Source organism: Neovison vison, chromosome 6 (assembly GCF_020171115.1).
Source record: "Neovison vison isolate M4711 chromosome 6, ASM_NN_V1, whole genome shotgun sequence".
NCBI classification, from domain to species: domain Eukaryota; kingdom Metazoa; phylum Chordata; class Mammalia; order Carnivora; family Mustelidae; genus Neogale; species Neogale vison.
Genome location: NC_058096.1, coordinates 222,048,796 through 222,065,667, shown reverse-complemented (window position 1 = coordinate 222,065,667; position 16,872 = coordinate 222,048,796). Strand labels below are relative to the sequence as shown.

General features: G+C 59.3%; 1 protein-coding gene across 2 annotated transcripts; it reads left to right on the top strand.

Moving 5' to 3' along the window:
• The first annotated feature begins 888 nt into the window (after window positions 1-888).
• On the top strand, window positions 889-10,651 carry DOHH (deoxyhypusine hydroxylase). 2 transcript variants are annotated; one of them, XM_044254578.1, is made up of 5 exons: window positions 889-1,017; window positions 4,702-5,053; window positions 5,943-6,019; window positions 7,057-7,297; window positions 8,230-10,651. In XM_044254578.1, the coding sequence occupies exons 2-5, from the start codon at window positions 4,780-4,782 to the stop codon at window positions 8,547-8,549; spliced, it is 912 nt and encodes a 303-aa protein (XP_044110513.1). In that variant the 5' UTR covers window positions 889-1,017; window positions 4,702-4,779; the 3' UTR covers window positions 8,550-10,651. The 2 variants fall into 2 exon arrangements, with proteins under 2 accessions (XP_044110513.1, XP_044110512.1); XM_044254577.1 differs by having other exon boundaries at window positions 889-1,043.
• The last annotated feature ends 6,221 nt before the right edge of the window (window positions 10,652-16,872 follow it).

Below are 16,872 nucleotides of genomic sequence, written 5' to 3'. Positions count from 1 at the left end.
CTGCGCCGGTCCAGGTGAATGAGCGGGGCTGGACACCCCGAACCCCGAGGCATAAGAGGGGCTACACTTTACTATTTTTTCCGATTTTTTTCCTTGCCATTACAAACACTGTTGCGACCGGTGCTTCTTTTCCACTTTCCGAAGTTAGATCACTTCTCACGCGTGCTTCCCTGATGTACTCCGCGTCGGAGTAGAAGCCGAGTCCTTCTTAAGCCTGGTGTCTCTCCCCCAGCCATCCCCAGGGCTCTTCCCCGCTCCTGCCAGGTGTCTACTCGCACGTCACCACCTGAGCCCCTGGCCACGCCTCCTGAGACTTCACATCGCCCTTGAACTCCACGGCTTACCAGGTGTCACCACCTGCCGTCTATTTTCCGTATTTATTGCTTGTCTGACTCCCTCAGACAACCAGGTTGTGAGGTTTTCGAGGGTAAGGATGGCAGGCTGTCTCGTCCTCAGCCCCCATTAACTATTTGTTAAGTGAACGATGAACGAACGACTCCATCGGGTCGGAAAACAAGGACCGGCGTCCTCCCTTCCCCCGCTGGAGTCCAGGCACCTGACGCCGTCGGCCACGCCCCCCGAACTCGACCACGCCCCAGGACCGCGGCGCCTGCTCCGCGCCGGGCTCCGGACTGAATTGGCATAAACCATTTTCACGTACCTGGGGGGGGGAGAGAGTGGGAGGGAATGCCTTCAGCAGAAAGAGTGGACGTTGCCCTTCCCTTCCCTGAGGGACTCCCTTAGACGCCGTCTAAGGGGTCTAAGCTGTGAGCTTAGACACCGATGCCGACTCGTGCTTCCAGACCTCCCTCCTGCCGCGGAGTCTCTGGCTGGACACCCCCCCAGCGCTGCGTTGGTGCCGGCCATCCCGGTCACGTGGGCGAGAAAATGGCGGCCCCCAGAGGGCGCCGCGAGCGTTGCGGTTGGTGAATTGAAGGTAGCGGCGGTGAGAGCGGGTGGACTCGGCGGCCTGGTCCTCCCGGAGCGCGTTTGGGCGTTTCGGCGGCAGGGAGCACGGTGCGTGGCCTGGGCCAGGCGGGCAGGTACGGTGGGGGGGACGCCTCGTGGGGAGGTCCCGTCTCTAGGATTGATTGGTCGGGGGGATCGAGGGGGGCATCCTCCTGAGGGGTTTCGAGTCCCGGCGAGCTCTTTTCCCAGGTTCTGGGGACCCTGTTTCGCCGGGGATTGGATCCGCAGGTTGGGGGGACCCCGGGAGCCAGCGCGTGTCGGAAGGGGTGATCTCTTTCTCGAGTTTTGGGAGAACCAGCGGTACGAGGGATCCAGTAGTTGGGGGCCCGCGTAGACAGATCTTGAGGCATCCGGTAACTCGGGGTCTCTTCCAAGGGGAGGGATCCTGCGAGCATCCCTGGGGGAACCCTGTGTTGGGACGACCCCTTTCTGGGGGAGAGTTGGTTCCCAAAGATGTTTTTGTTGGGAATTCTTAGTTTAGACAGGTCTCGGGTGGGGGCGGGAGGTCAAGGAGCCCGGTCTCCTCTTTCTCCGTCCCTTACTTGCTCATCAAGAGGCTTTTATAGGAGTGAGCGGATTCCAGATTCTGCTTTGGTTAGGGGCTGATCCCTTCAACCCCACGCCCATACCCTTGCCCTGCTTCCCACTGAAGAACGTACTAAAGGTATGAGCCGTGGGCTTCCAGGAGGCTAGGGGAGCCCTCCTTGGTACAGAGAGGTAGGTTTGGGGCTCTCGGCAGGAACATTTAATACTAGCTCTGGTTTGTCGAGTGAATACTAGGTGCTCCGTGAACACGCTTTTTTCTTTCTTTCTTTTTTAAAGATTTTAGTTTTTAAGTCATCTTTTTTTAAGTCATCACACGCAATGTGGGGCTCGAACTCACAACCTTAAGTTCGAGTGTCAAATGCTCCATGGACTGAGCCAGCCAGGCACCCCTCCGTGAGCACACCATCACTCACAGTAACTGTGAGGTCCAGGTGCCCCTTCTACCCACCTTGTGAATGCAGTGGGTGTTCAGTTCACTCAAAGACCATTTGGGCACTTCCTGCCATGGGGACAGATCCCAGGCTAGGCCTTAAGGACACAGCAGTGCACAAAATAGCATAGATACCTGTGTGTGTGTGTGTGTGTGTGTGTACGTATGTACATGTGATTTCTTTATTTTTTAAAAAAATTTTGTTTATTTATGTGACAGAGAGGGCACACATGCACTAGTGGGGAGATAGAGAGAAGCAGGCTCTCCACTGAACAGGGAGCCCCATACAGGGCTCAATCCCAGGGCTCTGGGATCAAGACCTGAGCCGAAGCCAGATGCTTCACCAACTGAGCCACCCAGGTGCCCCCAGATTTCTCTTTAATTATATATATAAGGTCCTGTCCTCCAGGCACTGATTTTCTAGAGTAAGAAACTGATCAGTGAAATACCCCGAACACCGGGTGCTGTTAAATGCGCAGGGAAGCCGAAGGGGAGTGTGGCACAGAGAGGGCTTACGTGGCTACAGCCGGGTGCTCTGAGAGTTCCTGCCTCCACAATGAATATCTGAGCAGAGACTAGAAGGAAATCCAACTTGTGAGCTATTTATAGTTTTCTTCCAAATGCAGAAACCAAGCACAGAGACTTGCCCCAGTCCGGGTCTTACCCTGGAGATCTGCAGCAGATCCCATAGCTGGAGCTGCCCTGTCAGCCAGATTTCCCCCCATTCCCAGGAATCTAAGGACTCTGGGGCTGGGTAGGCGATGAAGGGCCTTTTCTGCGTGTCTTGAAGGTGATCCTAAAGAGCCCGGGAGTCAGGAGTCCTGGGCCCTATTTGCCCTTGGCGTGCCGTGTGACCCCACGCAAGTCGCCGCTCATCCGTGTAGCAGAGTCCAAGCTCGGGGCCCCTGATGCCTGGCCGGCTCACTCACTCCTGGCTTCTGTGGTTTCTGGTGCTCTCCCTGGATTCCTCAGGCAGATTTCCCTCCCTCCTGAAGCCCGGTGCTGGCGCTGCAGGGAGCCAGGGTCTACGGCGTGCCACGGCATGCTTTACAAAGCGTCCCCCAGGTCTTCGCTGGTCCAGAGGACAGAGATGGCGCCCCTCCTCCCAGCCCAGGCTGTGTCATTTTGTCTCCGTCCGTCCACTCAACCTAGCATTTGTGGCCTAGAGCTTGACTGTGGAGCCCAGCTCCCTGGATTTATGACTCCTTGCTCAGCTTGTAAGCGAGTTACTAACCTGCATGTCTGCATTCTTGCCTGTAAAAAGAGGACAAGCCTGGTGCCCATCTCAGAGGTTTATGGGGAGAGGTAAATGAGTTTATGAGTGTGAGTGGCTTAGCAGAGGGGTCCGGCACATAGTAGGTCCTCTGTGCACGTCAGCTGCTGTTACCAGTAGGACTGGTTTTTATTGAATGCCTACTAAGTGCTGGGAATATAGTGGCAACGAAGATAGTCTCGGTCCCTGCCTTCAGAGTTCTGATGAAGGGTAAGACCCACTGTAGGCAGCTGAGCTGGTAAATGTCCTATATGGTATGTCGTAGGGGTAAGAGCTCTGAAGAAAAGTAGAACAAGGGAAAAGAATAATAGGGATGACTGTAATCAGGGAAGGCTTCCCTGAGAAGGTGACATTTGAGACCCGAAAAGTGAGAGGGTGAGCATGGCGGGGTAGGCATTTGGGGAGGAGTGTTCCTGAGGACGAGAACAGCTCATGCAAAGGTCCTGGGGTAGGCCTGGTATGTTGGAGGAACAGCCAGGAGGCCTATGTGGCTGGAGCTGAATGAGCAAGGGGCAGGGGGTAGAGGGGGAGGAGAGGAGAGGGCTGGCAGGGGTCAGGGCAGGGCCTTCGGGACCGTGAGGGAGTTTGGAATAACGAGGTGCTGTAGGAGGATTGTGCAGTGGTCCAGTTCATGTGCGGAAAGCATTCGTGCCTCAGTTACCTGTCATGTAGCGAGTTGCCCCACAGTTAGCAGCTCTGAGCCACAGCAGACACGCTCTCCCACAGTGTGTGGGATCTGCGCCTGGTCACCAGGAGCTTCCAGGTCCGCTCTCTCGTGAGGTCGCAGTCGGGACACTGCTGGGACTGTCTCGGCTGGAGGCTGGACAGGGGCTGGAGGAGCTGCCCTCAGCTGCCCGTTCTCACGTGGCTGGGGGCCAGAGGCCTCGGTCCCTCCCCTCGTGGGGCCCCACATAGAGCAAGGAGGACGCCGCCGCGTCCCGCGTGACCCGCTCTCAGAAGGCGGCCCGTCACTGCTTCCACACCCGGCGGCTCGCACCGGTCAAGCCTCTTTGGCGCGGGAGGGGCCGCAGGGAGCGGGGGCTGTGGGGGCCCCACAGCCCATCCTGTGACCGTGTGGAGGGCAGGACAGCAGAAGTCATTGCTGACGCACAGGCGAGAGGGCCAGGGAGGGGATGTAGCAAGTCGGAGGCCACGCAGCAGGCGGCCGGGCCAAGCCAGGCCTTCAGCCCAGACGCCCGCCCCACCTGGGTCCGAGCTCTTCAATGAACTAATCCACCAGTGGATGAAGAACACCCCACTCGGGGGTGCCTGGGTTAAACCTCTGCCTTCAGCTCAGATCATGATCCCAGGGTCCTGGGATCGAGCCCCACATCGGGCTCTCTGCTCAGCGGGGAGCCTGCTTCCCCCTCCCCCCTGCCTGCCTCTCTGCTTACTTGTGATCTCTCTGTCAAATAAATAAATAAATCTTTAAAAAAAAAAAAAAAAGAACACCTCACCCAGGCTCCTGGCTTTCTGCCCGTAGGTTCTGGCGCCCGGGAGCCCCTGCTTTCAGCTCACGTGGGGCTGCGGAAGGCCCGTGGGCAGGAGGGCGCGGCGCGCCATGGTGACAGAGCAGGAAGTGGAGGCCATCGGCCGGACGCTGGCGGACCCCCAGCAGCCCCTGCAGGCCCGCTTCCGGGCGCTCTTCACCCTCCGCGGGCTCGGGGGTCCCGGAGCCGTCGCCTGGATCAGCCGGGCCTTTGGCGACGACTCCGCCCTGCTCAAGCATGAGCTGGCATACTGCCTGGGCCAGATGCAGGACCCCCGGGCCATCCCCGTGCTGCTGGACGTGCTGCGGGACACCCGACAGGAGCCCATGGTGCGCCACGAGGCCGGTGAGTGGCCAGGGCGGGGGCGCCGGACCTTCACCCCCTCCCCTGCCCCGTCCCTTCTGCCTCGTGTGCCCCCCTCTCCCTCCCACGCGATCTAGAGCAGGGCTTGGCGGCCTTTGCCTGGAAAGGGCAGGTGGCAAAGTGTCCGTGGGCCGGACAGTCTCTGTTGCCAAGACTCACCTCTGCCCTAGTGATTAAGTCGCCGTAAACTGCCGTCCGCAGAGAGGCAGGGCCACGTGCTGGTGGGACTCTGTGGGCTCTGTGGACGCTCCGGGTTTGAATTCCATGGAAGTTTCACACGGCAGGAAATATCCCTTTGATTTAAAATATATATATATATATTTTAATATATTATATATATATTTATATATATATATATATATTGTTTTTTTCAAGATTTTATTTGCAGTCTTCTCTTTACCTGACATGGGGCTCGAACTCAGGACCCCAAGAGTCGCGTGCTCTCCCGACTGAGCCCGTCGGGCGCCTGTAAAGACATTTAACAACGTGAAAACAGGGCACCTGGGTGGCTCAGTGGGTTAAATGTCTGCCTTTGGCTCAGGTGATAATCCCAGGGTCCTGGGATTGAGCCCCGAATTGGGCTCTCTGCTCAGCGGGGAGCCTGCTTCTCCCTCTCCTTTATTTTGAAAGATTTTATTTATTTGACAGAGAGTGAGTGCGCACAAGCAGGGGAGCGGCAGCAGGAGAGGGAGCCCGGTTCCGTGCTCCGGCTCCAGTGCGTGGGTCACAGATATAAGCAAAGCTGGGGGGCGGGGGGACACAAAGGAGGTGGTGTTGCTGGTTCCCCCCCGGCCCCCCCATCCGCACCGCACCCCAACCCATCTGCAGCATTTTCCAAGCAACTGTGAGCTGTGTATGTGGTTCTTCTCAGGCGAGGCCCTGGGGGCCATCGGGAACCCCGACGTTCTGGAGGTCCTGAAGCAGTACTCCTCCGACCCTGTCATCGAGGTACCGTGGCCTGACCCCTGCCCCCAATACCCCCTCCCCCCGCCTGGACCAGCCTCCCCCTGTGTCTGGTTGCCAGGGCGATCGCTGTGCCGGGGTCCTGGTCAACAGGGCGACAGCCAGGTGGTCGTGGGCCACTGCCCTGCTCGGCAAAACCAAACCGATGCCCTGCCCGGCTGAGCCACCTGGCCTCGCCCAGTCTCCCCGCTGCCTGCCTCCCTTCCTTCTCCAGCGGACAGCCTTGCTGAGATAGAACTCATAACATGAAGTTCGCCCTCTGAACGGGTATGCTTTGGTGGTTTCTAGAGCGTCCACAGGGGTGTGCCACCCTCTCCTAATTCCAGAACATTCCATTGCCACAAAAGAATCCCCATCCCCATCAGCGGTCACTCCCCATCCCCTCCCCATCCACGGTCCCCACGAGCCCCCGTTCCCATCCGTGGAGGAGCCTGGTCTGGATGTGTCACACGCGGACTCACACCCGTGTGGCCTCCTGTGTCTGGTTCCCTCCCTGCGCATCGTGGGCTCGGGGTCCGCCCCGGGGCTGCATGGGGGGCCCTCGCCCCCGTTCCGGCTGATACTCCCGGGCCCACATCTTGTCCCGCTGACGGACATTTGGGTTGTTCCCCCTTCCCGGCCCCCTGAACCATGCTGCTGCGGGCTGCGTGCGGGTTTCCGGGCGGACGTGTGTGTCCACCTGCTGCTTCTCGCCGCCAGCCCTCAGCCCCAGACTCCTCTCGGCCCCAAGAGCCGAGGTCTCCTAACCTCAGACCTAAAGCGCTCACGTTTCCTAATGACCTCAAGGACAGAGCCCCAGGTTCTCGCCGCCTCTCGGGGGCCGAGCAGTCAGGCCTGGCCTCGCCCTCCGCAGGGTCCCGAGGGAGGGACTCCGCGCCGCCGCCTCCACCCGCAGCGGCCTCCGCTCCTGTCGCGCCCTCGTCCCACAAGTCCCTGCGGGTTTCTCTCCGGCCAGAATGACTAGAGCCCCCGAGGGTGGGGGAGGGGGTCCCCATGTCCACCGGGCACCCCTGTCCCCGCAGGTGGCGGAGACGTGCCAGCTGGCCGTCCGGCGGCTGGAGTGGCTGCAGCAGCACGGCGGGCAGCCGGCGGCCGCAGGGCCCTACCTGTCCGTGGACCCCGCTCCTCCCGCCGAGGAACGCGACGTGGGGCGGCTGCGGGAGGTGCTGCTGGACGAGGCCCGGCCCCTCTTCGACCGCTACCGAGCCATGTTCGCCCTGCGGGATGCCGGCGGCGAGGAGGCCGCCTTGGCGCTGGCCGAGGGTGAGTTGGGGGCGGGGGTCACGGGCAGGGCGCCGGGGGGTGCTTAGGAGCTGCATCTGCGAAACGGAGCAGCGGAGTGACCAGGGAATGTGCGTCCTGGGCCCTGCGGGCGGGCAGCCTTCCCTCCAGCTCTCCGCGGGAAGCCGAGGCCGGAAAGGCCGGGGACTTGCCTGGGCAGACGGCGGTTGGCGAGCCGCGGACGTGGGAGGCGGCCCCTGGCAGCGCGGCTCCGGCTTCCTGGGCCCGTTTCTGCTGCTGTGACTTGAGTCGCCCTCATCCCAGCTCTGCAGGGAGCTCTCTGCAGGCCTCTCCCCGGACAGTGGCGGTCCCCTGTGCCCCCTGCCCGGGGTGTGCCCGCAGAGGGCTCGGAGTCCTCTGCGCTCCCAGAACTTCTGTTTGGCAGGGAGATGCCGGCTGCTCGGCTGGCCCCTGGGCCGCGGGGTGGGGGTCCCAGGGGCTGCCGGGCAGGAACACAGCGGGGCAGGGTGGTGCTTGGGAGTGGGGGCCACAGGCAGGCAGGTGGGCTTGAGCCCTGGCCCGGCCTCAGGGTCCTCTGGTCCTGGGCAGTCACGGCGCCCCTCCTGGTGGTGGTTTCCCCATCAGCGTAAAGCATGACCTGTCTTGTGCCCCTGATGGTTTCCTCATTAACCACTCGAGAGCGTAACATAGGCTCAGGGAGAGGTGGGAGCAGCTATCAGGGGACCTTGGGCCCGGGAAGGCCACACCTGCCCCGTCTGGCCTTGCGGAGGGCAGAGCTGTGTTCCCAGTGCTGTTGGCGGGAGCTTGTTACCCGGCGCTGCTCTCTCCGGCTTCTCCTGCCGCTCTGGCTGCCGGTCCCTCCCCCCGAGCCGCACTGACCACCGGGGCTGGGGTGGGGTGTTCTGGGCACAGGGAGCCCCCTGTCCACCTCTCCTGGTCCTTCGTGCCCGCAGGCCTGCAGTGCGGCAGCGCCCTCTTCCGCCACGAGATCGGCTACGTCCTGGGCCAGCTGCAGCACGAGGCAGCCGTGCCCCAGCTGACGGCGACCCTGGCCCAGCGGGCCGAGAACCCCATGGTGCGGCATGAGTGCGCCGAGGCCCTGGGAGCCATCGCCCGGCCCGCCTGTCTGGCCGCCCTGCGGGCCCACGTGGCCGACCCGGAGCGCGTGGTGCGGGAGAGCTGCGAGGTGGCCCTGGACATGTACGAGTATGAGACCGGGTCAGCCTTCCAGTACGCCGACGGGCTGGAGCAGCTGCGGGCAGCCCCCTCCTAGAGCCGCCCGCCTGCCCTGCGGGGCTCGGCACGTGAGCTTGCGCGACTGCGTCCGGCTTCCCGTCCCCCCAGCTGTCTGCTTGGCCCGATCTGGCTGCTTTTGCATCCTGACTCCCCCAAGGCCAGCCTGAGGTGTCCCGTGTCCCCCATGGAGGGGGGCCTGGCACAGGGCTGCACACCCAGGTTTCTGGTTATAGGGTTGGGGTGTCGCCATGGGAGCAGGAGTCTGAGGGGGTGTTGGGATTAGGGTTGCCCTTACCCAGCCTCTCGAGGATCCGGGTGCCCTGAAAGGCGCTGTGGGCAAACCCAACCCCACTGGGCCTGGGCAGAGGTTGGGGCTTCCAAGGGTTGCCCCTGGGGCCTCTGACTCCCCTCTGGGACTAGGCAGGGTAGGGAGGTTGTTAGGGGCTCGGGGGCTGGGGAGGGACAAGCAGACCCCAGGGTCCAAATGAACTATTAAATTATTTTGGCCAAGGCGTGACTCTCAGAAAATGTGGGGGGCTCTGTAGCAGGCTCATGTCAAGGACCGTCTCGGGGAGGGGGTTGGGGTGTTCACAGAGCTCCAGGCCCATGCTCTGGTTTCCTCTCCAGCCAGCTCACTCCCCCGGGGGCTGGGGGAAACAGCCCCCAGCCTGGCCTTCCCCCCTCCCTCATTCTCACCCAGCCCTGTGGGGGTTTCGTGGTATGGCTAAGAGCCCAGGCGTCGGTCCCCATCCCGGCTACCTGCCTCATTGTCCAGTGCGACGTGGAACACCCAGTTTTACGGTCATAAAATGGGCGTGACCATAGAGCCTAAGCTCACGTGGGACACATTCACCTGCTGCTGTCTGCCGGCCGGCGACATCCCTGATGGGTCACACGAGGGCGTAGGTGCCCAGAGCAGGGGTCCTTGGGCACCATGATCCTGAGCTGGGTCCGCCACACCGAGCCTTGTGCCCCCGGCCCTTCTGACACCAGGCGCACGGGGTCTCCGTGGGTGTCCTGCAGTTCGACGCAGTTCTGCCGCTCACTGCCCGAATTCATGCAGACCCCCCGGGTCCCTTCCCCACCGGCGATTTGCTGGCGCAGCTCCCAGAGCGCAGGAAGGCCCTTGACTTGCTCGCTCCATAGAAAAAATGTCACAAGCAGCTAGACGAAGTGTCCTGGGTCCGGGGGCTTCCTCCCGCGGAGGCTGGGGCACAGCCCCTCCGCTACTGGGTGCGCTCACCCACCCGCAGCTTTCTGAACCCCTCAGGGGTTTTATGGAGGCTCCGTGTGCCACAAGGTTGATTCAGCCGGTGGCCGTTGGCGATTCCCTCTCCTCCAGGGTCAAGGATGTGGCCGGAAGTGCCTCCACTGCTAGCCCCATCCTAAAGCCACCAGGGAGCCCACGGCCCCGGCCTGGTTGGCGAGTGCAGGTGCCGTGGGAAGGCCTTCCTCTGGCCCTTGCCTCTCCGGAAGTTACAGGCTTTTTTAAAACTTCATTTTTATTTATTTTAGAGAGAGTCGGGGGGAGAGGCAGAGAGAGAGCCCCAAGCCGACTTCGTGCTGGGCACTTAGTCGATCCTGCGACCCCAAGTTCACGACCTGAGCTGAAGCCAGGAGTCAGTCACCCAACCGACTGAGCTACCCAGGCTCCCCGGGGAAGTTACAGACTTTTAAAAGGGGCTGGAGCCCAGGGCCTGGGACACACATTCCGCACTACCTCAGTGTCCCGGGCACCTTGCCCACGGGCGCACCAACCACCCTCCCTGCTCTCATCAGATGTACCTGTGCCCAGCGCAAAGACCAGTAGGAATTTCTTAAAAACAAGGGAAAATGAACCGACAGCCTTCCTGACCTCATGGCATCGCCAGGTTCTCCTGCCCACTTTCTGCTTCTCTCCAGCAAGAGGCCCAGAAGACTCAAACCCTGACTGCCACCCATGGCTCGCCTCCCCCACTGCTGCAGGAGGCTCTGCTCTCCTGTCCCCAGACCTGTCACAGTCTCTTTCTCCTCCCCCTCACCGTGGGGTCTCCTCTGGCCAGCCCCCAGCCTCCTGGGAGCTCCTCAGGGACCAGGCTCCTCTGCCACCCCTCCCCCATGCCCAGGCTGGGCCCTGGAGCCTCATCCCTCCCTCCCCCCTCCCCAGTTCAGCTCATCCACTGCCCCCCCCCAAGCCCCCTGCCCCCACCGCCCCATGTCTACAGCAGGGTGATGCCCAGCCCTCTCCTGGGCTCCAGATGTGGGGTCTAGCTGCCCCCCTATGTCTCCACTTGGATATTGGCAAGGAACCCCAAACATAGCGTGCCCTCAGGATTCCCCACATTACCTCCCAAAGCTGTTCCCACAGGAAGTGAGAACGCTCATTCAGGGGCTCAGCCTAAAAACATCCGGGTTGGATCCGTTTAAAATTGGCCCCAGATCTGTCCACATCTCCTCCCTCCTGTGCCCCCAGTCACCATCACCACCTGCCTGGACCCGCACAATCCCCTCTGCACCTCCCCCCCACCCCCATTTCCCTTCCCTTCGTCCGCCCTCTCCGCAGCGGCCGCCAGAGGGAGCTGGGGAGCACTCAGGGCTGCCCTCCCCGCGTGGGCGGAGGGTGTGGAGCCCAAGTCCTCCCCAGGGCCCTTAACCGGCCCTGCCCGGTCCCCCGTGGCACCCTCTGCTCCAGCCAATCAGGCCTCCTCGGTGTTCTTGCAAGGGCCAGGCCCAATCCTGCCCCAGGACTTCTGCATGCGCTGTTTACCTGGAACCTTTTTCCCTCCAGGTACCTCCCCTCTCACCGAGGCTTGCCTGAGCACTTGGGTTGAAATCATAACCTCACTCCCAATGTCCCTGTGTGCCGTTCCCTGTTTTCTTTTCCTCCATAGCATCTATAGTTCCCCGTACCCTTTTCTTAATTAGTTCATGGCCTGTTTTCTCCACTGGAATAAGAGCAGCGGTTTTGTCTGCGCTGTCGCGGGGTTGGGACGGCGGTGTGGTGGTGCCGCGGAGATCCGGAAAATAACGATGAAGCCCTCATCTATAGCGTCTACCGTTCCCCTAGCGTAAATCTCCCCGCCGTGCACCAAGCATGCCGCTGCTGGCCGTGACTTCTGTAGTCAGCACCCACGGGCTCCTGCACGGCCTAAGTGGGTCCCCAGCCCCGAGACGCCCCAGGTAAATATTTAAGGAGTACCTGTCTGCAGGGGTGAAGCTTAGACAGTGGTGCACGTATCCGTTAGCAATCCGACGCTCGGATGGGAAGACCCACCTGTGGTACGGGAGGACAGTCCAAGGCTGACCTCCAGAGTAAAACCGGAGAAGCAGAATCATGTGATGTCGTTTGTGCAAATGGAGCGATGTATGTAAATTACATACGGGCAGCGAGTTGGAAAAGCACCCAAGCACTTACCCAAAGTACTTTCAATCCTGTACCTCCCTGGGCTACTTGGGATCTTTTACCATGGTATTTACCTTGACACTTGTTCGGGTCCGGGTCGGTGGCCCCTTCAGAGGGAGCAAACAGCCTGCACGAGGGGACAGGTTTCGCCTGGCCACCCTGGTCCTGCTCTTGGCTTCCTCTTGCTTCTTGGGCCAGGCGGAGAGCACAGGGGAGGAGGCAGGTGTGCCCCTGTGGCGGGATGTTCCCATTTCCAAAGGCAGACAGCAATGGATTCGGCGTACCATCTCTTATTTAAGAAATGTGCGCAGGGGGCGGGGGGGCACCTGGGTGGCTCAGTGGGTTAAGCCTCTGCCTTCCGCTCAGGTCATGATCCCAAGGTCCTGGGATCGAACCCCATATCAAGCTCTCTGCTCAGCAGGGAGCCTGCTTCCTCCTCTCTCTCTGCCTGCCTCTCTGCCTACTTGTGATCTCTGTCTGTCAAATAAATAAAACAAAACAAAATCTTTTTTTAAAAAAAAAAAAAAAAGAAAGAAATATGTGCGGGGGTCCCTGGGTGGCTCAGTCAGGGAAGCGTCTGCCTTCTGCTCAGGTTGTGGTGATCCCAGGGTCCTGGGATCGAGCTCCATGGTGGCAGGCTTCCTGCTCAGCGGGGAGTCTGCTTCTCCTCTGCCTCTGCCACCCCCCACCCCTGCTTGTGCTCTCTCCCTCAAATAAATAAATACATAAAATCTTTAAAAAAAAATTTTTTTTTAAGTATTCTTCACACCCAGCGTGATGCTTGAACTCACAACCCCAAGCTCAAGAATCACATGGTCTACCAACTGAGCCAGCCAGGTGTCCCCAGTACTATTTTCTTCTTTGCTTCCTTTGTGTTCGAGAGTTGACTCCGACAGACTTTGCGGTGACCTTGGCTGGCCAGCAAGGACACCATCTCCACCATGTTTTGTGACTCATGCTGATTCGAGCATGGCCTCACCAGGGGCCGGGCGTGGTGTTGACTCTGGAAGGCTCCCAGGCAGAGTGCCAGGTGTGACTGGCCCCCAGGATGTGCTGGGGGAAGGAGATAGACCCAGGGGTGCAGGAAGCAGATATGGGAAGCCACGCCCCAAAGCGAGACGCCTGTAGGTCAGGAACTTGGAATCTCGAACCTCCAGACCTGTTGACAGGCTGATAGCAGGAGAGGCATCTGTGCTAAACGCAGACCCCCCACACCTTCCGTGCTGCGATTCCTTTACACCTGAGCAAGTCCAAGCTCAAAGTGTCAGCGGCACCCTGTGCCCCCAAGCCTCTGGGGCAGGGTCCCCCTGTCTCCTCCAGCTTCCTTGGCTTGTGCACACACCTCTCCAGGGTCCGCCTCGTCCCCATGTGGCCCTCTCCTCTTCCGCTACGTCTGTGTCCAGATGTCCCTCTTGCAAGCACGCCACCACACCGGGGCGTATAACCTTGTCCTAACTTGCTGACTGCAGAGACCCCACTTTCCAAGTAAGGGTCCATTCCCAGGGACGGGGGGGTTGGACTTCAACACGCCGTTTTTTGAGGGACACAGTGGAACCCATAAGCCTTTGTCATGCTTCTGATGTCAGGTCGGGGGTCGGCCCCGCACTGCCCCCAACGCAGGCTGAGTGAGAGAATTCATCTGGGCTCCTGCACGGCCAGTTTTCAGTGCCCAGGACCGAGCTCAGTACTGACTCATGGAATGTTTCCCGGGGCTCTCAACCCTCTGGATTTCTGGTTTGTCAAAAATAAGAACCTCGGGACACCTGGGTGGCTCAGTGGGTTAAGCCGCTGCCTTCGGCTCAGGTCATGATCCCAGGGTCCTGGGATCGAGTCCCACATAGGGCTCCTTGCTCGGCAGGGAGCCTGCTTCTCCCTCTGCCTCTGCCTGCCTCTGTCTGCCTGTGCTCGCCCGCTTTCTCTCCCTCTGTCTCTGACAAATAAATAAATAAAATCTTTAAAAAAAAAAATAGGAACCTCTGCTTTAAAAAAAAAAAAAAAATTGGGAGCCCCTTGGTGGCTCACTCAGCAAAGCATCTGCCTTCGGCTCAAGTTGTGATCCCGGGGGTCCTGGGATCGAGTCCCACATCATGGGAATCCCCTGCTCAGCAGGGGAACCTGCTTCTCCCTCTCCCTTCGCGCCTCCCCCGCTTCGGCGCGTGCCTTCTCTCTAAACAAAAACAAAATACTTGTTTAAATAAATAAATACTCGAATTAAGTAGGAATTCCATGATGCCCTCCCCAAGAGGAACCAGAGAAAGGGTTTGTTCAGTCGTGGGGCAGGTGAGCCCCAAATCAAAGGGTGGCCCCAAACCTCAGCACGTAAATCAGCAATATTTTAAGGCTTTTTTTGGTAAGATTTTATTTATTTGACAGAGAGAAAGATCACAAGTAGGCAGAGAGGCCTATTTTTTTTCGATTTTTTCTTTTTAAAAATCGACGTGTAGAGGCGCCTGGGTGGCTCAGTGGGTTAAACCTCTGCCTTCAGCTCAGGTCATGATCTCAGGGTCCCCGGATCAAGCCCCACGTTGGGCTCTCTGCTCAGCGGGAACCTGTTTCCTCCCTCTCTGCCTACTTGTGATCTCTGTCAAATAAATAAAATCTTAAAAAAAAGAAAACAAAAGGGGCGCCTGGGTGGCTCAGTGGGTTAAACCTCTGCCTTCGGCTCAGGTCATGATCCCAGGGTCCTGGGATTGAGCCCCACATCGGGCTCTCTGCTCAGCAGGGAGCCTGCTTCCTCCTCTCTCTGCCTGCCTCTCTGCCTACTTGAGATCTTTGTCTGTCAAATAAATAAAATCTAAAAAGAAAAGAAAAGAAAATACAGCATCTGAATTGTTCCCTTTAGCTTCGCTCTTCCATTGGAGCTGGAATGCTGTGTGGAGTGAGAAGCAGCAACGAGCAAACACGGTTATTTTTTTTTTCTTTAAAGATTTTATTTATTTGACAGAGAGATCACAAGTAGGCAGAGAGGCAGGCAGAGAGAGAGAGAGAAGCAGGCTCCCCGCTGAGCAGAGAGCCCGATGCGGGGCTTGGTCCCAGGACCCTGAGATCATGACCTTAGCTGAAGGCAGAGGCTTAACCCACTGAGCCACCCAGACGCCCCCCAGACACGGTTATTGAATCTGGTGGTGGGTCCGAGGAAGGATGATTGGACCTTGTCTGGAAGGGTAGATTTTCAAGAAGTTTCTTCATTTGACATTTGTTTGATTTTAAAGATTTTTTTAAACTTTTTTAAAAAAGATTTTATATATGTATTTTTAAGTAATCTCCACACCCCACATGGGGCTCAAACTCACGACCCCAAGATCAGGAGTCTTGTGCTGTACTGACTGATGCGGCCGGGCGCCCCGCTCATCTGATGTTTATTGATCCGTCCTGTGCCAGGCACTGCTCTGCACCTTCTTTGTTCAGTATAATTTTCTACGACAAACATATTCTATATCTGCACCGTTCAGTAGGATAGCTACTAGCCAGAGGGGCTGGGGGCTATGGAGCATTTAACAGGTGGCCAGTGTAGCTACAGAAGTGACTTTAATTTTCAAAATTTAATTTAGGGGCACCTGAGGGGCTCAGTCGGTGAAGCATCTGCCTTTGGCTCAGGTCATGACCTCAGGGTCCCAGGATTGACTCCTGAGTCAGGCTCCCTGCTCAGCGGGGAGTCTGCTTCTCCCTCTCCCTCTGCTGCTCCCCCAGCTTGTGTGCACTCTCTCTCAAATAAGTAAAATATTTTTTTAAAAAAATTTTTAATTTAAATAGAGGTGGAAAAATCTGATACTTGATCCAGTTGTTGGAAACGTGTGAAGCAGGCTTGTACGTGAATTTACTTGTCCCACTGTCAATTTTATACATTGTAGAGATCAAGGTTTAACAATGACAATTAGCACCAAACAGATGGGCTGTGAGTGCACACATCCTGGGTTTTAAGACATTGTGAGCAAAGGAACAAACAGTATCTCACGGGTAACTGTTGATTCTGATAAAACGTAGAAATGGAACTACTTTGGACACATTAAGTTAATTAAATATATTAAAATTAATGACACTGGTTTCTTTGTATTTTTTAAAATGCGGCTAACAGGAAAATTTAAAATCTACTTCTGTGGCTCGGGCTCTGTGTTTATTGGATGACGCCAGGTTCCGCGCTGTGGGCGGGGCTCACTGAAGTCAGGTACAGGTGCGTCGCCTAAGTGCCGGGCACCACGGTCTCTTTCTTTCCTTCAAGCCTTCGCCCACGTGTCCCCGATGGGCCGCGTTAGGGACCCATCCTTCCTGGTTTTATTACTCCGCCGAGGCCGTCCACGGGGCGCCCCGCGCCTTCTCCCCGCCAGCCGGGGCGCCGCGACGCGGACAGACGGCCCTCGGCCCGCGCGACCCCCGCTAGCAGACCCCCGCGCCGTCGGCCCCCCCCATCGGCTCGGTTACTGTGACCCGTGCTCTGGGCCTCCGTGTGCGGACGGTTCGGCGGACCCGGCTTCGGCTCTCCCGGGCAGACGGGCGCGCAGGAGGGGACTCGCCCGCGTCGCCGGGAAGCCCGCGGGGGACCGAGCCTCTGCGGGGCGGCCGCACCGTCGGCACCGCGGCTGCCCACGTCCCACCCCACCCGCGCCGCGGCCCCGCGGCCCCCCGCACTCGCCCTGCCTCCCGCCCTTGCCTCAGGGCGCCCAGGCGGCCGTGAAGGGGCCGCTCGCTGGCTTCGACTCGCCTTTCCCGGCGCGCCACGGTGGCGAGCCCCCGTGCGCGGCTGCTCGGCCCGTCCTCCCCTTGCCCTTTGGAAGACTCCGGATCCTCCGCCCACGGGGGTGGCGGCGTGGGGCCGAGACGGCCAGGGCCCGGGCGAGCACGGGGTGGGAGCGCGGTAACCTGGGCCGGCCGGCCGGAGGTCCCGCCGCGGGCGGTGCGGTCGTTCCGGGCCGGTCGGGCACCGGCCGCTGCGCGCACCCGCGCCTGACCACGCAGCGTCACCGCCCTCACGGGGTGCGGG

Bases quoted from the DNA above. Each gene is read 5' to 3' on its own strand.
- DOHH (XM_044254578.1), top strand. From the start codon at position 4,780: ATGGTGACAGAGCAGGAAGTGGAGGCCATCGGCCGGACGCTGGCGGAC. The intron at 6,020-7,056 runs GTACCGTGGCCT...CTGTCCCCGCAG, and splicing joins CCTCCGACCCTGTCATCGAG to GTGGCGGAGACGTGCCAGCT. The intron at 7,298-8,229 runs GTGAGTTGGGGG...TCGTGCCCGCAG, and splicing joins CGCCTTGGCGCTGGCCGAGG to GCCTGCAGTGCGGCAGCGCC.